At 51.1% G+C, this 27784-nt stretch overlaps 1 protein-coding gene across 3 annotated transcripts in view; it reads right to left on the reverse strand.

The window, feature by feature from the left end:
- Positions 1-444: 444 nt before the first annotated feature.
- The window catches only part of APCDD1 (APC down-regulated 1), a 34375-nt gene continuing 7035 nt past the window's right edge, over positions 445-27784 (reverse strand). Inside the window, exons 2-5 of one of the 3 annotated variants that reach the window (XM_047793690.1) lie at positions 19684-19867; positions 14999-15530; positions 3415-3736; positions 445-2316 (exon numbers count right to left, since the gene is read on the reverse strand). In XM_047793690.1, the coding sequence (XP_047649646.1) occupies positions 1865-2316; positions 3415-3736; positions 14999-15530; positions 19684-19867 (1490 nt within the window). In that variant the 3' untranslated portion in view covers positions 445-1864. The other 2 variants (XR_007136627.1, XM_047793691.1) reach the window with 2 other exon arrangements.

Raw genomic sequence — 27784 nt, forward strand, 5'->3', positions numbered from 1 at the left:
GTAAATCTTAAAGATGGGTCATTATGATTCTTCAAGGTGATGGGAAGTCAGCTAAAATGACGATCTTCATGGTCTAGGTGAGCATTCGTTTTAAGATGTGATGTATGATGTATGTGGTGAGACAGTAAGTGACAGCTGTAAATCCAATTGTCAATAATCTGTGCATAAGTTATATAGATCATTCTCTGTAATGATTTGTAGTGAATCACAAAGTGATATGACCACATGAATTTCATGTCATCCCCAAGACACACAGACATACCATCGTCCTCTGCATACACCTTAATACCTACATATCTGGATATGTATATATACGGGGGGCATACACATAATAGACTTTAAGAAAGTGTCAATAGCTAAGTCAGGGAGAGTGGCTGGGAATTAAACGCTTATAAATCTATCCGTTTTAGGGTAAATCATGGAGGTATTCTTTAGCAGTGAACATAGTTTTTCACATAATTTTATTATTTCCTTTAAAGATAGCATTAGTATTAAATAGATCCACAGGTAAAATGTATTTTGTGGGAGTCTTGTTGACATCTCTGTTTATGAAATTTGGAAGACATTAAGTTAGTACTTTCATTTGAAACCCCCTCAGTATGCACCGCAACATAAAACATCATGTAAAGATAAAGCACTCTGGTACGACACGCCACCCTTAGAACCTAGCCCTGCAGCACTGCAAAAAGGTGATTCTTAAATACAGGTGTGACTCTTGACCTCGATCCTGGTTTCCGGCCTGTTGATTGGTTACTCACCATTTCCCGCCATCAGTTTCTCCTGGAGGCCACCTTGGTGTTCAGATGGCACCATTTGTAAAAACCCAAGGTGCTGGACAGACATGACTCATGCACCCTCCGGGCATCTGTGAGAAGGAAACTCACAGAGGCTAAGGTGCCCTGACACTCCCTGCGGCGACCAGCCTGTCCTGTCTGGGAAGGAGGACGGACAGTCTAGGCAAGCCCCGACCAGGACAACCCCAGCATGGTCTCTGCATATCCGTCAGTGGGGTTACAGAGACGGCAAAGTGACTCCGTCTGCTCACCTAAAGCTAGACACCATGTGAGCCAGGACCAGACGGAATGGGCTCCCTATTACTTAGGTCACCATTGCACTGTCACCTCCTGTCCGTCTGTAGTGGGACAGCTTCTGACAGGTGCTCCACTGCACCATCCACAGGGCAGGTAGGAGTGGTGTGCTCCACAGCCCCTACTCCGGAACCAGCACAGAACCCACAGCTCCTCTCCCAGCAAGTCAAAATAGCCATTCTTTCAATTACTCTGAAACTTTAATTACAGACACTTTTCACCACTGGCAAGTGTGGATTCACTCTCTTTCATAAAGGCTGTAAAGGGCGTCCCACTCCACTTTGTCTTCTGACGGCTCTTCTTAGGTTAATACAAGGTGTCTGGATCGCGGTCCCAAACCTACTCGCCTCCAGATTCCAGGCTGGAAAACTCGGAGAGGCAAACAGGTTCCAAGGAGGATAGGAGGCAACTGCAGAGAAGCAGCAGGAAAGCTGAAGCGGGGTGTCTGTTCCCCCTAAGTCCTGCCCCAAGTGCAGTGATGACAAGGAGGAAGGGGGGGAGTAGCTGCCCCCTCACCCTCTGCCAACACACTGCCCGGAACCCTCTGCGCTTGTAAAGTGCGATTACGTCATGAGGCCGCCCAGCCCCAGATCCGACTGGACCAAGTTCAGAGCAGAAACTTCAAATCACTCCTGACTCAGGCCGGTGGGCAGGGTGGGCGGGAAAGAGGACCCTTCTCAAGTGCATCCAAGGAGGAAGTGTCTTTTCTTCTCGTAAAGAAAATCTGTACATTGTAAGGAATCCTGGTTTGGAAAAATAAAACTCTGTAAGAACCTCTATGTGAGGCCGAGCCAGGGCAGCAGAGTCCAAAGGCAGGCAAGGCCGGCCAGCAGCAGGGGACATGTGCTGCCCCTGGGCGCCCAGCTCCGGTGCTGACGCTGCCTGTGGTCCTCAGCGAAGTCCTCGGCCCTGGGTGTGGACGAGGCGCACTGGACCAAGGGCATCTGGTAGGACGTGGCCCTCTTCTCGGGCCTGTCCGGGCTGGAGCCGTCGCTGGGCCTCTGGCCGTTGAACAGCAGGTAGCGGCCCCGGGTGTCTCGCTCCATTTTGAAGATCTCGTACTCTGTGTGAGGCAGTTTGATGCCCAGCGCCACGCAGCCGTTGGTGTGGGTCACGTCCTGCTGGATGCCCACCTGCCAGGAGCCCTCGGCCCCGCACTCGTTGCCATTGAAGACATTGAGGAGTGAGGCGGTGGCCGCATCCATGGGGGTGACCTTCATGTGGTTCACTGCCAAGGAGAGGGGACAGTTCAGTGATTCAGGGGAGCTCATCACACCGCACTCACCGGCTTCTGCTCCCAACCCCCTCTTGCAACCCGACCCACTGGGCCACAACCCAGGAAAAGACCCTGCGGGGAGAGACCCCCACATGTGGACGTGACTGTGGCACCAGCAAGCACCCTGCGGGTGTCATCAGGAAAAGCCCAGCTCATCTGGCTGCAAATGCTGAGCCCAGACCAAGGCTGACTAGACCACTCCTGTGAAGTCAGACTGTCCCCAAGGAGGGGTCTCTGGGACATCAGCTCTTTGGGATGGCACAGTAGTCAACAAAAGCTGGAATGTGTTTTTATAAATAGGTTGTGAGGTTTTTAAATAGTTTTGGTGTCAGGCACCTAGACCATGCAGCAGTCTTGCGGATTAATACTGGCCCATACATAAGTCGGGCAGCTGAAACAAATTAGGTTGCAAGCAAGAAAAATATGCTTAAATCCATTAAGTGGAAATCCTAGCCCTTGCGAAGGACCGCCTTTGAGGCCCTCTCAGCTCCTTTATTCCGTGTACACAAGAGAGCTTTGGGGTGGACTCAGATCAAGAGGACCCCTGGGCTGCAGCTACCAAAGGCCATGCTCCCTGTAACAAATCCTCCCCCCTTACGGAGAAATTACCAGGGGGCAGGGTGCAAAAATACTTGCTTTTAAATGGACTGAACCATGAGATGCTGTCCTGGAAGGGGGCACACCCAGCATCTAGGCCAGCGCCCTTCTTTTGTCCGTGACAGGGCTGACATCTGCTTAACAAGATGCCCAAACTTAACAAAAGTCCAGAAATAAGACCCACTGGACCTCAGCCTGGAGAATCTCGCCCTTCACTGCCTGGCTTAGGTGATCCCTAGGTACCCAGACCTCCCCCCCTGCAAGCACGTGACATCTTCTCAAGGGACGGGGGACAAACTGAGTACCCAAGGTGCCACTGACGCCACTCAGAAGCTCCTGCTCCATCCCCTCAACACCCTGTATTTCCCTCAGCCCAGCCCCCACAAATGTGTCCCCACGTGCTGCCGTGACATTGGAGCAGGGAATGGCAGTAGGTATGTGCGGGAGCCCTACCTTTGAACACAAACTCCGTGCCGCCCATGACCCTGGTGGAGTGCACACCACGGCTGTAGCGGCCCTTGGCATAGATGGTGAAGGTGGGGTGCTTGCACACGGGGTCTGAGTAGTGGTAGTAGTGTCCCTCCCAGGTGTGGTTGTTGTCATGGAAGATGAAGTGGCGGGTGAGGAAGAGGACCTCGGGCCGCACCTCGCAACGCTGGCTCACCCACTCGCCATGCAGGCCCACCGTCAGGTCCGCCTGCGGGGGCAGCAGCGGCGGCCGGTGCTCGTCAGACCGGTGGATGATTCGGCAGGCGATGCAGGCGTGGTCGTGGTTCTGCAGCCGAAACACAAACACGGGGACATGTGTCCACAAGTGCGCCTTCCGCCAGGCCCGGGGCACTGCCTGTAACCTGGGCACCCCCCTGGTCCCTGGAACCACACTCTGGGCACTGATGGGGTGTGCATGCCCTTGGGCTCACGAGCACACACTTTTGGGTGATGGCAGAGACTTGCCTAAACATCTGGGCTGGGATCCCTTCCAGATCCCGTCACATCCTCAGACCACACGTCCTGGACATTCGATTTCAAAAAGAAAGGCGGGCATCCCCTCACCCCCCTCAGGGTGGCTACCAAGACAGCAGGAAGTAAGAGCCTCGGCGAGGACTCAAGGAACTGAACTCCCTGCACTCTGCCGGTAGGAAGGTAAAGCCGGGTGGCTGCTGTGGAAAAAAATCACCCAGTGACCCGGCAATCCCACTCCTGTTTAGACCCCACAGAACTGACCAGGGTCTCAGCGAGGGATTCGTTCGCCCACATTCACGGCAGCACGAGTCACAGCAGCCAAAAGACAGAGACCACAGTCACATCAGTGGCTGAACGTATCAAACATGTGGTCTCGACACAATGGAATAGATTGGAGGGACCCTGGGTCAAATCCGCAGACAAAGTAGAACAGGGAGGGGACCGGGGAGTTCGGTGGGTGGGTGCAGACGACGGCTCCACAGCAGCATAAGTGTCCCTGATGTCACTGAAATGTACATGGCTAAGATGGTAAATTTTCTGTTACGTGTCTTATACCACAACTAGATTTTTTTTCAGAAAAAAACAATTATGAGACACACAAAAGAAAAGAAAAAAGACAGTGTTCCAGTAGCCACAGACAGAAGGTTGTCGTGAAGGCAGAAAGGAGGGCATGGAGGGCCAGCCCCACGGGAGGCCAGAGCAGAGGCCCGGGGAGGCCGCGGCACACCTGCCCCTGTTGGCCTGAGGTCTGGACGGCTTATGGGCTCTTGATTTGATTTCTGCTTTTTACCTCTAATCCACTGAATCAGTGGAGACGGTGACAGCCAGGTCCTTGGGCAGCGCCTCCCTGGCTGGGTCTGCCCTCTAGGACAGACACAGAGACAGACACGGAGCCGGGTAAGGGCCGTCCAGGCCTGCAGATAGGAAACCTCCTGAGTAGATGGGGTGGCCAGGGACTCAGCCACGGATGCCGTCTGCCCAGAGGGCTCGGGGCTCCCCCAAAGCCGAGGTCTGGAAGACAGGGCAGCTGTGTCCTTGACCAGACTGCCATCGACGGCTAGACCCAAGTCATAGGAGGCCTCTGGGCCAAGGCTGCCTCCTCACAGGGGGGTCCTCTCCCAGGTCTTCTCCCCCATGTGGGGTGCAGAAAGCCACCTAGGCTGCCAGACACTGGCTGTGATAGAAGCCCATGGGAACCTGGTGCTGTGGCGGGAGGGTGACCCTGGCCCTGTGCCCTGGCCCAGGGATCCACTGCCTAGCAGCTCTCGGCCTGGGGACAGGGACTGACAGGTGGGCCACTCAGGCAGGCAGGCACTTGTTTCTGAGCAGAAACCCACATCTCCAGGCCTCTTCATCCCTGGTGCTGCCTCAGCGCGGCAGCTGCAGAGCTTGTTTGGTGAAAGGCTGGGCAACCGGCAAGAGCAGGAGGGCCCTGGTGGGGTGAGGGCTGTTCGTCTGCCTCCCTCTAGCTCTTCTCCCGCTGATGGTCCCATGCTCATCAGATGAGCCTGGAGCTGTCGCTTGGGGGAGAGGAGGTTGGTCTGGGGCTTGCAGACGTTGAGATCAAACAGGCGGTGGGATGAAGGCAGAGGTCTCGCTGGCCCGGGGCCCCATACATTTCCCCTGGGACACACAGGCCTCTGGTCAGCAGTGAGGCACGGACAGGGGGACACATGTGCACAGTCCTCTAGGGCAGTGCCTAACTGCACAGGAAGAGGTGATTCCGGCCACAGATGGAGAGCTGCCAGGGACCAGAGACTGACTGCAGCTGGTGACCCTGGGCAGGTTATTAATCTCTCTGTTTCCATGCCCCCGTGCACGAGCACTGTTATGCCTGCATCAACACTGTAAGAAATGAGCAGTAGGTACTCCCAGAACCACTACTCAGAGAAGCTTCTCAGAGTGGGGTTGCCCCTGTGCATGGTGCTTGCTGGGAAGACCAAACAAATGGCATGGCTCCTGTGCTAACTTTCAAAAACATGTTAGGATGAAAAACACATAAATTTATTTAAAAGAAAGCATAATCAGATTCACCAGTTTTTCTTACAAACTACTAGGAGGTGAAGGTTCTAAATTTTTTACCCTGAAAGGGGGTTCTGATACTCTAAATCTGGGATGGAAAGATGACATGTCCGTAACACATGAGCTCCCACACCCAGGAAGTAGCCCCTTAGTAGCTACCCAGCCTTTTCATGATCAGCGCTTTGATCAAACTTTTACCTGCTGTCCCTGCTCCCTCCCCAGCCCCACATGGTCTGAATGAAACAAACCTAGTACTCAGACTCAGGTTTCTGAGATTTCACGGACAGGACGAGGGGATTCTGGTGCCGGTGCCTATGAGCAGGCCACTGGTGCTGGAGATGGCCCTGGAAACAGAGAGAGCCCTCTAGGAACACACGCCAGGCAGCTCCCAAGATATCGGAGGAGTGGCCCCTCAGCTGTGCCTTGATGACTACACTCCACCAACATCTGCCCGCTGGGCAGGTCCACACAGCCCACATGCACTGCTGGTACCTACAGCCAGCTCAGTGGCCAGCCTTCCTCCCCCATGACCAGTGTGCTGTCTGTGATTTGGGAATTTAAAAACATCAATTGTGACCACTTCATTTCTGGCCATGCTAGGAAGACATGAGTCTCAGTCCCTGAAAAGCTCTGTTTGTTTCCTCAGTATCACTCCGGAAGTGCCCAGAAGGCTTCTTGGATTAGGCAGGAGGGAACAAGGGCTCTTAGTTCTTGCAAGAATTGCTGCTCGGACAACACCAGGCACCCACTGCTCTTTAGGAAAGGAGAGAGCTCGGCGGGGAGGGGCACCACGGTGGGACCCAGGCTGTCCCACACCCAGCATGGTGGCATTTGGTGTTCTTTAAGAAGGACAGGGTGGCTATTCGGAGCTCCGAGCAGAACCTAGATGGGCTGTGGTCACTTCAGGTGAGTGATGGTCCTGGCTGAGGAAGGCAGGCAGTGGTTTCAAGAAGCTTGTCATTCACTGGTTGGGTCTGGGGGAATCAGGGAGCAGGTGGGGGGAAGCGTGCCTTTGGTCTTGCCAAAGTCCTAAATTAGTTTCATTTCTTCATTGTACATGTACCACAAAACTTGCCATCTAAGCACAGCCATGACCACCATCATCTCAGGAATGTTCTCATCTTCCCAAACTGAGACTCCGTCCCCGTAAATACAGCTCTCTATCCCCGTCCCCATCCTAGCCCTTGACAATCACCTGTCTTCTGTCTCTACAGAGTTAACTTCCGTGGTGCCTTCTATAAGTGGGATCACACAGCATTTGTCCCTTTGTGACTGGCTTGCTTCACTCATCTTTATGTCCCCAAGGCTCGTCCACACGGGAGCAGGGGTCAGAACTTCCCTGCTTGTAAAGGCTGAATGGTATTGCACTGTATGGAGAGACCTCATTTTGTGTATCCGCTCATTTCTCAGGGGACACCTGGGTGGGTTCCATGCTTTGGTTATGGGGACCAATGCTGCTGTGAACACCGGTGTCCAATCTACCTAAGACCCTGCTTTCAGTTCTTCCGGGCGGATACCTAGAAGTGCAGCTGTGGGATCACGCAGTGATTCTACGTTGAACTTTCTGAGGAACTGCCGTATCGTTTTCCACAGCAGCTGCACCACGTTACATTCTCATCCTAGCAAAACGTGACGGTTCCAGTTTCTCTACAGCCTCACCAGCAAGCATTATTTTCTCTCTCTCTTTTTGATAACAGCCACCCTAATAGGTGTCATGTGGTGTCCCACTGCAGTTGTGAATTGCATTTCCCTCATGATGAGAAATGTCGAGCATCTTTGCATGTGCTCATGGCCTCTTTGCACATCTTTGAAGAAATGTCCAGTGAAATCCTTTGCTCGTGTTTTAATCGTATTGTTTCATTGTTGTTGTTGACTAGTTACTATTTTAAACAACTCTTTAGGTGGCATAAAGAAACCAAAGATGTCATAAGGACTGTGGGATATTTGGCTTCTCTGTGGATACTGTCAACAGGAAGCAGTTTGAGCCATGGCTGCATGGAGGGAACACCTCTCTGTTTTGCGGGCAGATTTTTTAAAAATCTGATTTACATGCTTTAATGACCACCATCCTTGGCTTGACTAAAACCCCAAAGACCCATAGGAACAACCATGGGGAAGCAGATATTGTATTGGTTCTGAAGTTTCTCTTTTCTGAGATGCATTTCTTAAATAGCAGCCTTTCACAAATGACTAAAGGGGCAGTTTTTCAACACGAAGCATGATTTGTACCGTGAAATCTCACTGGTTTTATGAAGCTCCTCTTTGTTGGGTCCAGGCTTTGATCCATGTGTCTCATCTGGGAGGCTGTCTTCCCCAGGCTCTCTCATTGGGCTTTGTGTCACTCCCTCCGCTGCACCTCAGAAAGGCTATTAGGTCAGAGTTTCTGTCTACAGAGGAGCTGAAGGCTAAAGCAGAGGGGCCAGAATGTCTTCCATGCTGATATTTTTACACCAACTAGAAAAAGCTTTCATTTCGGGGTGGGGAGACTAGATCCTTACACAATTAAGCTCTTAAAGAAATCAAGCTAACTCTAAACGTGAACAGGCAGCCTGGTATTTTCTAAGCAAAGACACCCTGGAAGAGGGGTCCTGCCCACTCTGCTTCCTGGTTCCTGGCCCTGGGGACAGTTAAATGACACAGTTTGCACGCACAGGTCGCTGGATTTTAGGGAGGTTCAAGTACATCCTCTCCTTATGCCTCTCAGTCTCCCAGAGAAACCACAGTTCACGCCACAGATGGGGCCACCGAAGCACACTATGTCACAGCTCAGATGACGCTGGAGCCCAAAGTGGAATCAGAGACAGAGCTCAGCAGTGGGGCCTGCTGAGTGCAGCCTCCTGCCTGCCCCAGGCTGCTCCCTGGGCAGGGGTCTGCGAGTCTCTGGTCCCTGGAAAAGGTGCTCTCTGGCTGATGACCGACAGGGCTCTCCAGGCTTTGCCTCACTCTCTGCTGCCAACATTTATTTCTGGAGAGCTGGTTCATCAGCATTTGCTGATGGGGCCCACTTGTTCCCTGCGTCTTCCCAGAATGGAAGAAGTGACTTGATGTGATCTTGTGAGTAAATCAAGTAGAGAAGCAGCCTGAAGAAAATGTTCCTGGGCTAAATGTTTTGTTCAAGGTGGAAGAGAACTGGGAATCAAGGATAGAAACATCCCTTTGGAGAGTTTTGTGCCACTGGATAATGATTCTCAGGAAGAGACCGCCATGGATGGCCAAGGACCAACACTGAAAGTTGTTTCCCCAAGTGCAGTTCACCAGGTGTGCACAGAACTGCAGGTGTTCCATGGGTATTCTGACTTGGACATCCTTGCCGGCTTCCCTCCGGGCCGAGGTAGATACCTGAGGCCGAGCCCAACGCCTCTCTCTTCCTATTTCCCAGGTCACCCAGGAGGGGCTGTGGGCGAGGAAGGCTCATGGCTGAGGGCTGGTGGAAAGCTGTCCTTGGCTACATAACAACACGGATAGAGCAGCTGCCACTCAAGTGATAGAGGCCAAGGAGATAGAGCTGTCACCTTTGGGAGAGGGGCTCCTTGGGGACACTTTTCAGGTCCCAGGACATTGTGAACTCAGGTTCACCACCTCCCAAAGGTGTCCTGTTATTCCTCTTGCAGAAGGAGGGAGGGAAAACGGCCGGGGCTGCAAGGGTCATGTCTTTGCTGTAGCTTTAGGGCCACGCCTGGAGGCTGGCAGTCTGGCTGGCTGGGCTGGGCAGCCAACGCCCTGGGGCACACAGCAGTGCTCTGACCCGCTTGCCCAGTTACCGCGTGCCCGAAGCTGAGGGCAGAAAGCCTTGGCCTCACAGAGACGCTGCACAGCAAGCCTGTGGCTGTGATGCAGTTTCCCTAAAGGGGCTGAAGAGGGCGAAGTGGGCAAGCTTCTGCTTCCTCAGGCCCTGTGCTTGACTGCAGGATGCTTCGGGGGCAGAGTGGACTGCGCACCACATCCCGGAGGTAGCGAAGCTGCCTCTGGGGTCCCAGGAGCAGCACTGCACTTTCTAGAAGCGGGCTTTCTAAGAAGTTTAGCATCTGAGAAGTGAACTCACAAGGCCTTTCCCCTTTTACAAAATATCAATAAATCACTCCAAAGGTTATTTTGCCTCCACGTTGCCTAAACAATCTTCTACAGACCCAACAGTGCCATAAAAAGGACCATAAGAAGATGGTTCTTTGATACCAATGACCGTGGTTTCAGAAAACTTTGATTTTTACTTGTTTGGTTGTATCTTCCACTCCTATTAATTTAGATGCATTTAAATGGTCGAAGTACACTCATCTTCATAATCAAATTTGCTGTAAAGGCAGCGGATCCCAAGGCCTGGCCCACTTCGCCCCGCTTCCCACAGTGCTCAGCCATGCCCCGCGTACTGGGACTCTACCCAGACCTTCCGATGGCCGTTTTCTGCTCGCCCGGCCTTCATTGTGTCCTCTCTGCTTTCCAGCCTTTTAAGGGATGAAATGTTTACCACATGCATTGTGCCTGACAACAAGTACTTCCTGGTCTGCTGACTCCTTAAGTACAGCAATCTTGCACTCAGGAGTCAAGAAATATAATGAGCTCTGTCTGCAGTCACAGCAGATGCCAGCAGCTGCGCAGGGTGACAATCGTGTGACTTCATATCTTGGCCCAAATAAAATGTCCACACCGGCAAGCCTTTCAGAGTCTAGGCCCCATCATCCGAGCCCAGTCACCTGGCAGTGAACACCTGTCCCCGGGGGCAGGGTCACAGTCTTCTTTAGGCAGCATCCTTAACGGAAGGTGGGCTTCTGACATAGGCTTGGTCGTGACTCCTTGAACGCCCTGGTCCTCCACCACCTGTTTGACTCTCATCACCTCCACAAAGCCCCTCTCTCCTTTCCTGCCTTTGGCAGGAAGAGCTGGGACGTGGGACCTTCCACTGGTGCACCTGTGACACCCACTCACCCACCCCGCCAACCACACGGCTAAGGAGAGACCCCCTTCCTGCTGCAGGCCTGCCTTCGAGAAATGGGTGCTGTCCCCAGCCACATGGTCCAAAATCCTTTGGATGTCACAGATGTCATGGAAATCTGTATTTCTCACATGCCCTGCAGAAGCTTGGAAAGGTAAGCTCCCTCAAAAACAAATGCCCGATCACAGTCCAAAGGCATGCAGAGAACTCAAGAGAGAAAGCCCGGGAGTGCCCTGCTCCTCACGTCATTCGGGCACCCCCAAACCCCTGTGTTTCCTCCTCCGATGGGCAGCTGTGCCATAGACATTCCAGGCAGAACATTCCAGATACGTGGCTTGGGGCTGCAGACAATCCCTTTGATTTACGATCCTGTGGCCCCAACGGCACAGGGTTTTGGAGAGCAAGCAATTCCGTTTGGCTGCAAGTCTGATCCTGAGGCCCTGGCGTTTCCAACGACCCCAGTAATCATTTGCTCTTAATTACTTTTGATTCTGCCGCAGAAAGAAGGCTCCTGGCTAACCCTTCAACCGCACAGGAATCCAGGCAGAGGGTAATGGCTGCCCTGATGTTAAACTCAGTTCAGGCAAAGCATCTTTTTTTCAGGGTTATTTTCAAGGATCTTGATTTTTTAAATGAAGGTAGCCAACTTCTTCCTGAAAGAAGCCTCCCAGCGTACCTGACTCTCTCCAAACATCATTTATTTGCCGAAGGGCTCTGAACCTCACAGCAAAGCTTAGAAAAACAAGTTGATTTAAATGTTCTATTTTTACACGGTGTCCCATTTCCAGAGGGGCTGAGACTAGTGCTTTTAAACTCAATTTAGCATTTAAACTAATTTTCAGCCAGGTCTCTATGGACAGGCGATTAAGGAAGGCGAGGAGTACAAAGGGGGGTGGCCAGGCCTGCGGTCTTTCCGGATGCACCCCCAGCCTCCCTCCTTCCCTGGCGGCGGGCTGGCGGGTATGCGGGCAGCCCAGTGGGCAGGGAGCACCTGGAGCTTTGGAAAGGCACCAGCGGCCACTGATTCCTTCTCCCAGCCGACCTGGGAAGGATCTCAAAACTTCCTGACGGCCCGCTCTCTGCAGGCCAATTCGCACACGCCAGGGACAAGAGGAGAAGAACGGGCCCTTTCAGCAACCAGAGCCACACAGACCTGGGCCAGCCTTCGAAGGAGAACACAGGCCAGGCCCTGGACGCCAGCCCCTGCCTTCATCTGTGGCCACAGCCCTGCTCGGAGCCTCAGAGTCCTTCTCTGTAGAAGGTATTTTAATTGAGCACAGTGATGGGGTTCAGGTCACACAAGATCAAGGCACAAATGGCAGCAAGTGCGTAAAGATTTCCAGTGACAAATATCTGTCCCATTGTCACCCGCCACATCGCTCCCTCCCTCAAAGGCAGTCATTGCAGAAATACTAGCTCCTGGGTCAGCTCACCTTCCTCGTTTATCACTGGCTTCACACATGGCACCACACTCTTCATGAGGCACCACATCTTCTGTACCTTCCTTTAAAAAAGCAAACACTTAACAGTGTGTCCTGAATAATCTCCAAGATCCAAGGTTCCCTCTACCCTGAATGTTTCTTGAATGAGGGATTGTGGCCCAAAGTTTAAAGAATTTACTTCTTAAGAACCTGGGGAAGAGTTCCCACAGCTACCCCAGCAGAGGAGGGAAGTGAAAATGGGAGGAAGCATTTTACAGCTTCATAAACACTTGGTGCCCTCACCTGCCACCTCCTTCCCCAGGAAGCCACCTGCCCAGAGGCGGCGCACGCCAGGCCAGCACAAGCGGCCTTTCCTGATGTCTGGTGGCACTCTGCACAGAAACCCAGCCCATTCTGCTTTTTACCATTTTACAGAAAAGAAACGCCCAAGGCCCCAGAGGTCAGATAACACTGTCAGCGCCCACACCTGATGCCCACAGGAGGCCTGGACTGGGACTGGGTCCTGTCTCCAGAGCCCACGTTCTCTCCAATCCATCCGACGGGGTCAAAAACAAAATCTCAACTTGTTTATGAAAATCCTAAGGCTGGCCTTCCAGCCACCACCCTCAGTCCCCACATTGACCTGTAACAACTCACTTCCAAGACGTCTGTCCTCCAGGACCCAGGGTGGGCCTGGCTCTTCCAACAGACGGCTTGGTTTCCTGTGAGACACCGCCGACCAGGACAGTGGGTGTGGGGAGTGAGAGGACCCTCTGGGGCAAGGATTTCCCTGCGACCTTGTTCTCACGAGCAGCACAGCAGAGGCAGGGGCCAGAGACGGGGTCGGGATAAGGAAGCTGGTTGTGGGTGATCCCATTTTTCCGGATCTAAGAAAAGCTTGGGATCTCAAAGAGCCTATGTGGGCGTCTGCAGCTGAGGAAATGGGGTCTGGACCCAACTGTGGGCACCGACAGCCCAAGGGTCCAAGCAGGAGCAGCAGGTCCAGGCTGCTCCCTCCCTCCTCCTTGGTCTCTGGCCTCTGCTCCCGTCCCGCACACTAGGTCCCTCTGGACCCGGAGAGGGTTGAGAGGGCTTGGCCTGGGGCCCAATCTCACAGAGGCTCGGGCAAGGCAGAGTGGGGGCGGGAGCTCCGGCTCCCTGGGGTTTCTGAGGAGCGGCAGACACCCTGCTCCCGTCCCATCCCCAGAGATGATGGGAATGTGCTCCTCGCTGGTGCTCAGAGGAAGCCAAAGGCACATCCGAACATCCCTCCCCACCCCCACCCCTTCCCTGTGTAGCTGCAGCATCGGCATAAGGTGGCTACCTAGCAAGGTCCAGTGATGGGACTGGAAGCCTGGGGTCCCTTGGTTTCCAGAAACCAGGCCACCAGACCCTCACCCAGGTGCTCCCTGGTAGAGTCTTGGTGCCTCTGCATTGACCATGGACCAGGCAGGGCCCACCGCCTGCCCCCTCCCTGCAGGAGCCTAGGCTGGCAGGGGCAGGAGGTCTGCCGTCTCCCTGGCTGCCCCTCTGAAACTTGCAGGGTACAGCATGGCTGGCCCAGGTCGGCGTGGACCCCAGGGTTGGGGGAGGGGGGTCACCTCACCATGGGAGGTACATCCAGAGGAAGAAGCCCACCAGGCCAGCCTCCTCAGCAGATGCCCCACAATCATAACAAAGGGGACTCTCACTACACGAGCATGTGGAAACAGCCAGAAAAAAGACAACTGGGGGTCCTGGGCGGGAAGCATCAGGTGGCATCTCCACCAGGCACAAATGCACTCCAAACACAGAGAAGAAAAAGGTGCTTTAAAAACAAGTGAACAACCAAACGAAAGTTGGACAAGCTTGCAACTAGAGAGCGGCTGTTCTAGAGAGGATTCCAGAAAAGCCCATCTGATGGTAGAGGGCCATGCCAGAGAAAGCCACCTGCCCCCCAGGCCCCCCGCCTCTCCAACTTTGGTGGTGGAAATGATCGTGCCGTGTGCAGACGTGGACTCCAAGCCCTAGGAAGGAAATGCCTGGTGAATTCCAAGTGCAATTACAGAACTATCATTTAGGAAAGGCACATTCTAAAATTTTAATTGTTTCCTCCTACCCCCCCCCCCCCGGGTCACAGTGACTTCACTTCTCACTTAGTCCAATGGGAGACTGCAAGGTCCGGGAAAGGCCTGGGTTCAGGTTCCAGCCCTGAAGCCCAGTAACTGGTGACCTTGGGCAACGGCCACCCCTGGCACCTTGGCTGCCCCTCTTCTGTTCAGAGGCTGGTGGTCACACCTGCCTTGTTGCCAGGACAGAGAAGGAGGTTCTTGGGTCTGCAGTCCCCCAAGCTGGCCCTTCTCCCTACCTCCAGGGCCGGGATCCCTGCTTGGGCTGCGGCTCTCCAGGTGCCATCTCCACATCTCCTGCCAGCTTTCCTCTTAGAATCCCAGAAGGGGGTCCCAGAGAGTCAGAGCTGAAAGGAGCCTTGGGAGTTTTCCAGGACAGCCACCACTCCATCAGCCCCAGGACCACCACCCTCCACAAGGAGGAAAACCTAGGCAGCATCCCAGAGGAAGGGGTGGCCCTGCAGGCCTCTCAAATAGGCCACGTGTGCCCCACAGCCTCCCGCCCCCGCAGCCCCTCCCCCACGCAGAGCCCTCCTTCTAGTGCTCACGGGGTCGGGGGTTGGAGGTCGGGGGTTGGGGTTGGGGGCGGTGGGTACCTTGGCGTTCTGCAGGGGCGGCTGGTAGCTGGACGGCCGGTAGAACATCCTCTGGGAGGCGTCCGTGTGGATGTCACCCAGAAAGAGCTCCTCCACCAGGCGGTCCAGGTTGGGCTGCAGGTACTGCTTCTCCACGCGGACCAGCTGCAGCTCGTGCATGGCGAAGTTCACGGCCCTGGTGCACTCGCGGCCGCTCTCCTCCCGCCACAAGTCGTAGGGCACGTCGGGCACCCAGGCGCCCCCAGCGGGCACGAAGCCGGGGCACGTGCGGTTGACCAGCTGGCCCAGCCTCTCAGCCACGGGCTCCGAGTGGCAGACGACCTGCACGCGGTGCAGCTGGTAGTCCGCTTCGGTGCCGCCGCGGATGATCCAGGAGGCCTGGCGCAAGCGGATCTTGCCGCGGACCACCAGCGTGTAGGTGGGGCTGGTGCAGCGGTTGCCGCCGTAGTAGAACTGGAAGGCCTTGAAGGTGTTGTTGGGGTAGAACCGGTAGGACCTGGTGATGAACTCGGGGCCGGACCGCACCTCGCAGCTGAGGAAGAGCGGGAGGGAGACCTGAGCCCAGGCCAGTAGGAGGGGCTGGCCCAGCGCTAAGATTCCCTTAGTGATTACAGAGGCTTCCTCCTGGCAGCTGGTGGGGGGCTCTCAGCAAGGGCTGCTGTTATTACTTACATCCCAAGGATCGTCATTTTTTTCCGAGTCTTCTATTATTTAAAAATTTTTTATTTTTGGCCACAGAATGCAGCAGCTTAACATGGCATCCCAGTTCCCAGATCAGTGATTGAACCTGGGTCGAGGTGGTGAAAGCACAGAATCCTAACCACTAGACCACTAGGGAACTCCTTCATTATTATTTTTTATTGAAGAATAGCTGACTTACAATCTTTCAAGTATAGATTCTTTTTCAGATTCTTTTCCACTATAGGTTATTTCAAGATATGAATATAGTTCCCTGTGCTACAAGGGTGGGTATTATTGTCCGTACTTTACAGATGGGGAAACCGAGGCACAAGAGATGAGGAAGCATGGCCCAGTTCCCATCACCAGCAGTGTCAGAGCCAGACCCTAAACCCAAGCAGTCTGGCCCAGCATCTCTGCTCATAGTCACTCTAGGCGGGAACTTTCCCTTCACTTTGTGAACAATCAGCGGGACACGAACCCCCCATCCTCAGTATCTGCTGTGGCCTAACTCCCAGGTGGGAGAAGGAGGGAACGTGTGGTGCTGGCCCAGGAAGGAAGCTCCCCATGTCATTAGAAATGCTTGATTTCCTGACCACTTCCACCATCCAGACCGTGTCCAGAGCTGCCAGGCGTCAGGTGTCCGTTGTCCTGGATGGGAATCTACGCTTGGCGTGGAGGCCATTGGGAACACACCCTCCCATCCAGCCAAAATCCCTCTGTTGGTTTTCCCTCCAACTGAAAAAGAGGCAAAGAGGGTCCCTTTTGCTGTGCTGCTGACAACAGCAAAATGTTTTTGCAGTGGCATCAGATAAATGCTGGGTGCCTGGGCCAGAAACACCTGGACTGGGCCATTCCTCACCTGGCCTACCTGTAATCAGTTCTTACACCTATAGTGCAGCCCACAGCAGGGAGACGGGGGATTTTTCCAAGGCTCTGGCCAAAGCATTTGCTCTTTCAAAACCTTTAGCCAGATCCTAATCTCCTACACCGAGACTTTCATCACATCAGTCACGGCCTTGTGACCCTGCTGGTGTCTGTGATTTGTACAGGCATCTATTATATACAGTAGTTCTGGTTTGAGCTGACCTAGTGTTACTAAATCAAGCAGTGGGGCAGAAGTCCCAAAGGCCAGTGGTTCTCAAAATGGCCAATATTTCCATTTTTTAGTTAACAAACTGGTGAATGAACATTACTCAGAAGTGGATACCTTTCTCAAAGGAAAGAAGGAATGGCATTGGCAGCAACATGCATGGACCTAGAAATTATCATGCTAAGTGAAGTCTATCAGACAATGATACACCAACATCAAAAGCTGTCATTTACATGTGAAATCTAAAAACAAGACACAATGAACTTCTGTGCAGAACAGATAATGACTCACAGACTGTGAAAAACTTATGGTTTCCAAAGGAGAGAGGTTTGGCGGTGGAAGGGGGGTGCACTGAGAGTTTGGGGTGGAAATGGTATAAAACTTGGTTGTGATGTTCATTATACAACTATTAATGTAATAAAATTCATTGAGGAAAAAAAAAGAAGTGGGTACCATTCTCTAGGTAGACACTGTCACCTGCCAGCTGATAAAGCACCAGGCAGTACTCTGAGCATCCATCTCTGTGACAAGTGAGAGGAAACTGAGACTTCTCCCCCAGGGAACGAGGAGTCACTCCACGTGACAGTGATTCTGTCCCTCATGATTTAGACAAGAGGGTCACCTACTTATTATTTTTTATTTATTTATTTTGTCTTTTTGCCTTTTCTAGGTCTGCTCCTATGGCAAATGGAGGTTCCCAGGCTAGGGGTCTAATTGGAGCTGTATTTTCCGGCCGTGCCACAGCCACAGCAACTCAGGATCCGAGCCGTGTCTACGACCTACACCACAGCTCACGGCAATGCCGGATCCTCAGCCCACTGAGCAAGGCCAGGGATCGAACCCACGACATCATGGTTCCTAGTCGGATCCGTTAACCACTGAGCCACGATGGGAACTCCTCTGGATCACCTACTTCTAACCCCTCATCTAAGCTCGAGGATCTGCTGATTCCATAGCGAGCTCAACGCATGTCAAGCTCAGTCTCTTCTCCATCCACCCCCTGTGCCCCTCACCCAGGCCTCCATCATCTCCACGCAGGACTCTTGCAAGTCTTTGAACCATTCATCTTGAAACAGGCTGGAACCTGGGAACTGAGAACCTTTCCTGCAGTGACTGCAATGCTTGCACCTGGATAAGCGTCTCATCTCCTCAAGCAACAAAATACAAAGAAAATATAAGGGACTAAAAATAACTGCATGCATGCACAGTTGGGGCAAATTATGGACAAGATACAAAAAGACTAAAAAACCAATTGCCACCTCTGAACAGCGGGCAAAAGCAGGTACTACGCAGGGCCCCTGCACACAGCACCACCAAGGGGCTGGGACCATCTAAGCCATCCCTCTGGCCCTACTCCTGGACCTGCCCCTTCCCTCGCCCCATATAAGGAACCAGCGGACCCCCCCTCCCTGCCCCTCGCCTTGGGGAGTGAAGGTGCAAGGGAACCTGTTTGCTCTCTCACCTGCTGCTGCAGCAGGGGCCCCAGGAAAGCCTTGCCTGAATTTTCCTGTCTGGCCTCTTATCAATTTCCATTGATTAAGGCAGCCCAGAGCCTTGGATGGTTAACAGTCTCTTCCCACCATCCACGTGTAACCAGGGCGCCCTTCAGGTGGTCAGCACGGCCCTGGCTGAAATCTCCTCAGTGACATCCCAGTTCTCTTTGACTAAAAGCCAAACTCACAGTGACCTAGCCTGCATGGGGCCCTTGGGACTGGCCCAACCTCCGTGGCAGCCTCCCTGGGGCTGCTCCCCCGTTTCCTAACTCCTCTTGGGGCCCCGAAGCCTTCTGTGGGTGTTTCTGCACTGCAGCCTCTGCTAGTTCTTCTACAAGGAAAGCTGGTCTTGGTCTTGCACGGCCAAGGCCATCTCAGCTCAAGTGTCCTCTTCTCGGTAGCCCTTTCCACCCCACCCAATCCTAAAATAGGGGCCCTGCTCTTCTCCTGGTGCACCTGTTGTTTTTTCCCTCTTCATAACACTTCTTGTATGTTTATTTGTAGAATTCCTGAAGACAGGGACCATGTCTATTTTGTTCTCTGCAGTCCCCACAAGATCTAGAACTGTGCCTGCACCCAGTAAATATTTGTGTGCTCCAGGAATAGTTGTTGAACAAAATGATAAATTATTTAAAAGTACATCCCATCAAGATTGTACAAATATTTACCATACAGTTATTTTGAGAAACCTCATTTTTAGGAAAAAAAACAAAACCCCCAAAACCTCTGGGTCTTCTTCATAAGATTCGCTTTTTCTCTTCTCGGGATGTATGAGGTGCCTCCCAAGGTACCAGGGACTAATGTGCAGACCCCACCCTCAGCCTTGTGAATTCCCAACAGTTTAATGGGTAGGGAAAAAAATGGCAGGTCTGCTATAGGGCTATTTTTAAAAGCTCTAATGGCAGATAAACCAGAGCTCAAACTGGGACAAATCTTAGCGCCACAGCCTGGAAAAGAAGCCAAGAGCTAGGCCCTGGCTGGCCGGGGTGCATGGGCACCTTTCAACTCATTCTCAGGACTCTGAAGCTATATATTAAGTTACCAGAATAGGGCTAGAATTTTTAGACCATCAGAAGCTTGCAAGTTGTGTTTCAGGGTTGGTGAAACACAGACTCCTAATTTCCCTTGCTAATGGTTTCTTTTTCTACACCAGTGGTCTTACAGAATGCGGTGAACAAGGCCACATTCACTCCCAGGCCAGCTCACAGTGGTGCCGTATCACCTCGGCTGGGGCTAAGATTTCCACGGGCTCAGGTCTGCTTCTTCCCCAGCCAGAGTTTCAAAGAGTCATTGGCTCTGAGTTACAACTTTGACAACTAGAACCACCAGGGATCCTGTAAAGTCTCTGTGCACCTGAGAAACTCTAAGAAGGGTCCCCCATAGCAGTGTGCTCTCCTGGATGCGCCCCCAGTCCCCCTTACCCGGTAGATACCCAGTGGCCCTCGATGGCCGGCGGCATCTGCACAGTGATCCTTGCACCATTGTGAAGATGTTTCAGCATGTGATGACACTGGGATTCCTTGAAAGCCCTCCAGGCGCTTTTCTCCAGGGACCGGGGGTGGGATCTGCTATCTGGATGAAGGAGGGCAGAACCCTCTCCCAGCCCTGAAACAGAACAGCAGAAGGCAGATGTCAGGAAGACAGATGAAAAGCGGGTTGCGGGGACCTCCCATGGGTGGGAAACGTGCCCAGCTCTCCTGGTTTCATCCTGTCTTTGCTCTCTCAGAATTCACATTCCACTGTGGGGAAGGGTTCAGGGAGACCCTCTCCCAGGTGACAAAACTAGAACCAATGTGACTTGTACGAGGTCCCTTGGCGAGTTCCTGGCAAAGCTTGAGCTCAAACCCAGGCATCCACAAAACCACAAATAAGGCTGCACATGTCATGAGTGGCTGCGTGGGTTGTAGGGGAGAGAAACATGTGCTCCAGAGTCACCAAGGGCTGGAGACAGGTCTGCAGAGACTGGTAGGCAGGGGTGTCCTGAAGGGTGGATGGGAGCAGTGACACACAGACAGGGAGCCCAGAGCCAGCTGCCTCAGTGAAAAGGGCACATGAAGATGGAGAGAAAGACCCGGGGAGGAGCTGGGGACCCACCCCACTGAGGGGGCTCCCTGCTGGCTCCCCCACTCCCCAGCCTCCTGCATCTTGGGTCTCTCAGCCCCCAAACGGGTGCCCTCTACAAGGGAGCAGGTGTGACATCTCCTCCAACGATCTAGCAAAGCTCCCAAGGCTGCCCCTCGAAGCTGGGGACAAACACACATTACAGGGCTTCCAACAAGAGTAAGTACAGGAAGACTGTACGTTTGTATTCTCCATGGGTAAAGGGATACTCTGACGAAGTTCCTACCAAAGGGTGGCCAGGGTGGCCAAAATCTACAAGTGCAGAAGTACCACCAGCCTCACGTTCATAAAAAGCCATGAAAACAGATGGAATTATCATCTGAAAACCCACTCCTGAAGTAATTCACAACCCGACGGGTCTTTATTGTGGACCTACTATGTATTCAGCACTTAGCCAAAAAAAAAAAAAAAAAACCCACTCGTTAGAAAAATGTACAAATATAAAGTATGAATGGTCGTGAAATGTATTGTGGTCATCATTTCAAAATGTAAAATGCAACCTCATGACTAACCCCATCCAGCCAAACCAGGTGATTCACACCTGCACCAGAATACAGGCGATGCTGAAACTCAGAAACCTGGTGGTGTCGACATTAATGCTCAGGGCCATCCAGCGAGGGCCGTCCATGGCCTTGCTCTTCCATCCCATGGGAGAGGCTCCCAGGCCAGTGGTGATGCTGGGTCCATCCCCAACCCTCCCCAGTGAGCAGGAGGAAACAGGCAGGAAACAAGCGTGCAGACTCCCATTTTCTCCTCTTTGCAAACCAGCCTGTTTCCAAAATACAAGCATTTTAAATTAAAAAAAAATTTTAAAAATTAAAAAAAAAAAAAGGAGTTCCCATCATGGTGCAGCAGAAAAAAATCCGACTAGGAACCACAAGGTTGCAGGTTCGATCCCTGGCCTTGCGCAGCGGGTTAAGTATCCGGCCTTGCCGTGGGCTGTGGTATAGGTTGCAGACTGTGGTGTAGGCCAGCAGCTGTAGCTCCAATTGGACCCCTAGACTGGGAAGCTCCATATGCCATGGGTGTGGCCCTAAAAAGCAAAAAATAATAATAATAAAAATAAAATGTAAAAAAACCCCAAATACAAGCATTTTGATTAGCCCCTCCCAGACCTGTAGTTAAGGACACTCTGCTGTTGGCTGTGGCACTGGGCCACGTGGAGAGTCTGGAGACTTCAGGGGTACGTGTTAGCAACACTATGTGGACATACACCTGTACCATGTCTCCTGAGGGTGTACTGACCCTGATTCCAGCGTTTTCATGTCCACCTGTCTGGCACCTGTGTTGGTCTCTCAGCTTTGAAGGAGAGGAGGGAGGAGTACATCCCAACCCCAAGAGCTGTAATCACCTTTACAGCAGGAAGCACTTCCTGAGCTCCCTGTTAGGAGAGACATCAGGGAATGAAACAGTACAGCCCTCTGGCTGCAGGCTCAATTGTATGAACAATTGTAATGTGGCTAAAAAAATTAGATTTTAATTCAAGTCACAAGGCACTGGGAGCTGGGGATGATTCTGCTTTAAATATGACACAGCCTTCAGGAGAGATGCCATCATCTCATGATCAACCAAGCTATATTCTAAAAACCTACTGAGAACCCCCTTTACACCCTGCAAATATTTCCCATCAAGATAAAGCTGGGAGGGGAGCAGATATGGCTGAAATTCTGGAGCTGGGCTGCTTGAGTTGGAAATTGGATCCGCCCCTTAAGGCTTTCATCAAACCCAAGACTCCAAGGATTGTGAAGATGCATCATCATTTTATTACCAGTGATGAACACGCTTGCATTTAAATGAGGACACAATGCCTTGGTAGCCATCCAGAGTTGCCCTCGGAACAAGCACACGGCCTCGACTACACCATCTCCCCAGAGATCCCACATAACTCTGGCCTTCAGCTGCCATGCTTCACAGGGGACGGGGAATCACTTTGCTCTGCGTGCATCTTGACATCAGAGCTCAGACACAGCCTCATCTATTTGCAGGCATTTTTCTTTCCAGATATTCACTGGTGGCTGGGCAAGAAAACATGTGAGCGTAGCTGCCCAGTGATAAGTACTCGCCTCGCTGATGGCACATGCACCCGAGCTCCGAGACAGGGTGACCTGGTTTCCACACTGCTTTTCTTTCTAGCACTCAGAGCGGAACCTACAAGTGAGTTACAACCCTCGGCTCCAGTGTGTACTCTATTTTCAAAACCAATCTCTGGGCAACTAAAACACAGATGGGGAATAGAGGGCGCACACAGAAAAGGTGACGTGAACACAGGGTGAGCAGCTGTGTCCAGGGTTACATGGGTGAAGACATGCCCCCTATGACTGCCGCCCCCACTGCCTGGAAGATCTTTGCAGATCCCGCTGCCTGGACCTTAAATACGACAAGCTGTGAACCCTACAACCAATGAAACACACTCTCAGCATCGTGACCATAAACCAAGCACTTAACCTCCCCAAGCCTCAGTCTGCTCCTCAGTAAAGAGGGTGTGACAGCTTTGCCATCTCTAGGGGTTGGTCTCAGGATTCAGAAGGCTGTTTCCTTCACCCGACTTCTCATCAAATGTAAGCTGCTGTGACTAAATTGTGACTAGGCTCTGAGGCCCTGAGAGGGCCCTTCCTGTTAGGAGGCTTGTAGTAATGGTTAGAGTCACCAGGAGCCTGGCTCACTCTGAGCTCTGCAAAGGGCAGAGTGACCAGAGCAATGACCCAGGCTCCAGGCAGGCAGCTTGTAACCCAGACACAGAGGAGGGTGGGCCCTGCGGCTGTCGACAGGCTCAACTTGATTTAGCAAATACTCACTTGCCACTCTGTGTGGCTACGTGGTTGGAAGACTAAAACAAAGCATAATGAAGACAAGTTTTTCCAATCTGGAGGTTCTTAAGGCCTCACTGGGCTGAATGTCAAGGACTAAGGTGGGGGGAGGGTGGTGGTTCTGGGCAGGACGCAAAGGAAGAGGGTGTGGTAGTCAGATCTGGGAGCCTGCAGTCAGCTCTCTAACCATCAGGGGAAGAAAGAAAATCCCAGAACCACCAACATGCAAATATTAGAAAGCAGGCAAGGAGTTCTTGTCATGGCTCAGTGGTTAGCGAACCTGACTAGCATCCATGAGGATGTGGGTTCAGTCCCTGCCCAGTGGGTTAGGGATCCAGCATTGCTGTAAGCTGTGGTGTAGGTCACAGACACATCTTGGATCCCAAATTGCTGTGGCTCTGGGGTAGGCTGGCAGCTACAGCTGATTCGACCCCTAGCCTGGGAACCTCCATATGCCTCAGGTGCAGCCCTAAAAGATGAAAGAAGAGAGAGAGAGAGAGAGAGAGAGAGAGAGAGAGAGAGATAAGAGAGAGAGAGAGAGAGAGAAAGAAGAAAGAAAGAAGAAAGAAAGAAATAAATAATTAAAGAAGAACTAAAAAGAACGAAATAAGAAAGTGTCAAGAATAAAAGAAAGAAATAAAAAGAGAGAGAGGTAGGGAGGGAGGAGGGGGGAAACGGAAATACGGCAGGCAGGAAGGAATAAATGTAAGCAAGGAAAGAAGGAAGGAAGGAAGGAGGGAGGGAAGAAAGAAAGAAAGGAAGGAAGGAAGAAAGAGAGAGAGAGAAAGAAAGAAAAAGAAAGAAAAAGAAAAAGCAAGCAGGCAAAAGATTAAGTCACTCAGGGTTTCTGGAGACAAAGCTCCATCTCACTATTGCTCCTTATGAATGAGCCAAGGTTGGGGACCTGGCGGGCTGGTGGCCCAGAAGCACCCACAGGTCCACCGGATATGGAACTCTAAAACTGATGCCCCTCCTAGGGACACAGAGTAGAGGGTTCACCCGCTAGGGTGGGAAAAATGGGGTTGGAATGTATTCCCTTTTTATCTTTTTCTTTCGAAGTGCCCACCATCTTGATCACTCCTGGCCACAGGAGGTGTAGGCGGGAGACGCTATCTCTAAGGATCAGCTCCGGACAGGGATCTGCAACACTCACCTGGCTCTGGTGTGGGATGCAAATGGCCCCCTTGCAAGGGCTACTTCTGTCAAATGGCCGGGAATTCCACAACCACTTGAAGCACCTTGTTCAGCTGCAGGGAGTCTATGTGTAACAAGCCTCCGTACACCCCTTGGGTGCCCTCCAAGGAGACCAGCCTGAGACTTCTGGTCATTCCTGTGTTCACGGCACTGCCAGGATGATGTCAACTCCAATCTGGGGCTGACCCTACCAACTCGCTCATTCAAACAATCACAAAGGCATTGTTTAGGCGCAGGAGCTACAGTGTGCCCCAAGGAAGCTAAGTTGGGAGAGAAATCAGGCCCCCATGGGCTTATGGAGAGACCCATAGGGGCAGAGGAGGTGGGCTCTGAATTCATTCCTGGGGGTCCTTGAGGAACAGGTACGCCTTTAGGACAACAGAAGTGGTCCAGGCAGAGTATACAACACATGCCCAACACAAGGGGGTGGTGGGAGATATGTGCAGGAAGGGTGGTGAGGCTTAGGGCAGGAGATCACAGGGTGGCCCAGGACGGAGCAGCAGCAAAACAGAGGCTGGGCCATGATCAAGAGCCCTGAGTGTGGACTGGACTGGAACAGGCAACTGGTTTGAGGAACCAGCTGAACTTACATTTTGGGAAGACTGCTCTTCCCTTTTTTGGAGGGATGAGCAGCAGAAATATAAATTATGAAGCTCCTGCAATGGTTCAGTATATCACATTTGCCTGAATCAATAAGATGAAGGAGTAAATTTTTCACACATGGGAAGAGGTATTACCAAGAAGTTATCTGAGTTTGTTTCATAGATAGGTTCATTTGTGTCATATTTTAGATTCCACATATAAGTGACACCATATGGTATTTGTCTTTCTCTTCTTGACTTACTTCACTTACTGTGATAATCTCTAGTTCCATCCATGTTGTTGCAAATGGTGTTATTTCATTCTTTTTTAATGGCTGGAAAATATTCCACTGTATATATGTACCACATCCTCTTCATCAATCAACTATACTTGAATAAGTTCAATTTTTAAAAAGCCTATTTGAAAAGAAAGGCAAGGAGGAAGGGAAAGATGGAGCGAGGAAAGTAGGCATCTATGCTAGTTTAGCTCTACATCTGGAAAGAAACTTTTGCAAAATACTTATGTGTTCTACTTTAATACATCTTCAGTTGTATAAATGAACCATCCTGGTATTTGGCAGTGAAGTACTTTAGGATGGCAACTAACTATAATGATAGTTCATGCCTGAGTGTACCTTTTATAATAATATATGTGCTTATTATACTTAATAACTTTAAGATCTTCTACTTAATTAGATTATCTGTATAATTGGAAGGGTTGGCTAATGACAATCTTTGGTTGTTGAAAATTCTGTAACTGAGTGCAGTTGACATTACAATCTTTCTCTAATGATTCAAGTTCTTAAAGTGGCTCAAGGCGATGTCATTATTATGGCCTGTGCAATGGAATTTTGGATACAGTGGGACTGGAGTGAACAGGTAGGTGACAATCCTATTTAGGCCATAAGAGGGTTTTTCCCCTAAGAGTGAGAAAGTACATGTCTTCAAGGAGGCTTTGGCTAAGTCATCTAACAGGTGCCTTTTGCTCCCCTGTCTAAAGTTAAAATTATAGTCATGGGGATAATAACTAATGTTTTATAACCCTTCATGCTTCACCTTACGCATATGTTATCTCACTTATCAAATGCCAGTTATTACACAGTTATAGAAAGCAGCGGGTGGAGAACCACTCTTCAGTGTCAAGGGTTCTGTGAACAGCCAGGCCCTGACTCCAGCCTCCACAGCACTGTCCCGGCCAGAGGCATTGTGAATAAGCGGGTTATCAAAACGACTTCACCACAAAATGATCTCTGACATCCATGTTCCCATGCCCGGGGCTCAGATCAAATGGTAATGACTAAGGGGTACCTTCTTTCAAGGATGTGTTGGAGAAAAGAATAGACTGCTAATACACACCTAAGAGGCGGACAGAGAGAACACTAATAGACACCTAATAGGCAGAGGGCAAGAATGCCAATAGATGCCTAATAGGTAGAGGGGAGAATGCTAATAGACGCCTAGTAGGCAGACAGAGAGAACGCTACTAGACCTATGGTACACAGGAGAGACTACTAATAGACTCATAATAGGTGGATGGAGAGAATGCTAATAGAACCTTAAAAGATGGACAGAGATACAGAATATGCTAATAGATCTTTAGTAGATGGACATACATAATAGCCAGGATATATTAAGCATTCTCTTCCTCCATCTACTAAGGATCTATTAAGCATTCTGTCTGTCTATTAGGGATCTATTAGCATTCTCTGTCCACTACTAAGGGTCATTACTGTCCATCTGCGTATTAAGCATTCTGTCTATCTGCCTACTAAGGACTTATGAGCATTCATCTCCCTCTATCTACTAAGGACCTATTAGTATTTTAAGCTTTCTGTATGTCTGCCTATTAAGGACCTACTAAGTGTCCTGTATGTCCAATTACTTAAGGACCTGTAAAGCTATCTATGTGTCCACCTATGAAGGACCTCTTAAGCCTTCTCAGACATTAAGCATTCATCTTCCACCTACAAAGGACCTACTAAGTGTTCATATGTACACCTATGAAGGACCTAATAAGCATTCTTGTACATCCAGCTACAAAGGACCTACTAAGCATTCATTTTACTCGGCCTAAGAAGGACCTATTAAGCCTTCTTTAATAGGTCCTTAGTAGATGGATGTAGGACTGGCAATAGACCCTTAGTAGCCAGAGGGAAAGAAGGCTTAATGGGTCCCCAGGAGGACAGAGAATGCTAACAGAAGGCTTAATAGGTCCTTCATAGGTGGATGTACAGGATGCTTAGTAGGTCCTTAGTAGGTGGACAGAGAGAATAGTTCAATAGATCATTAGCAGGCAGACAGTTATTAGATGGACATACAGAACACTACGTAGGTCCTTCATAGGCGGACTATACATCCTTAGTAGCCAGGCATCTAGAAGGCTTAATAGATCCTTCGTAGGCAGACCTATGGAATGCTTAATAGGTCCTTAGTAGGTAGACATACAAGACCACTTATATAGGTCCTTAGGAAGCAGGCATATAGAACACTTAAAAGGTCCTAAGAAGGCTGGGCCTTGCCAATAAGGCTTAATAGGTCCTTAGTAGGTGCATGTATAGAATGCTTGATAGGTCCTTAGTAGAGTAGGTTTGATGTACCATAATGCTTAATAGATCCTTAATAGGTTTGACGAACAGAATGCTTAATACATCCTTAATAGGTGGATGTACGGGAGAGAACACTTAATAGAATGCTTAACATAGACCCTTAGTAGATGGATGTTACAGAACGCCTACTAGATCCTTAGTAGATAGACACAGAGAATGCTTAATAGACCCTTAATAGATGGATGTACAGAATGCTTAATAGATCCTTAGTAG

Source organism: Phacochoerus africanus, chromosome 8 (assembly GCF_016906955.1).
Source record: "Phacochoerus africanus isolate WHEZ1 chromosome 8, ROS_Pafr_v1, whole genome shotgun sequence".
Classification (NCBI taxonomy): Eukaryota; Metazoa; Chordata; class Mammalia; order Artiodactyla; family Suidae; genus Phacochoerus; species Phacochoerus africanus.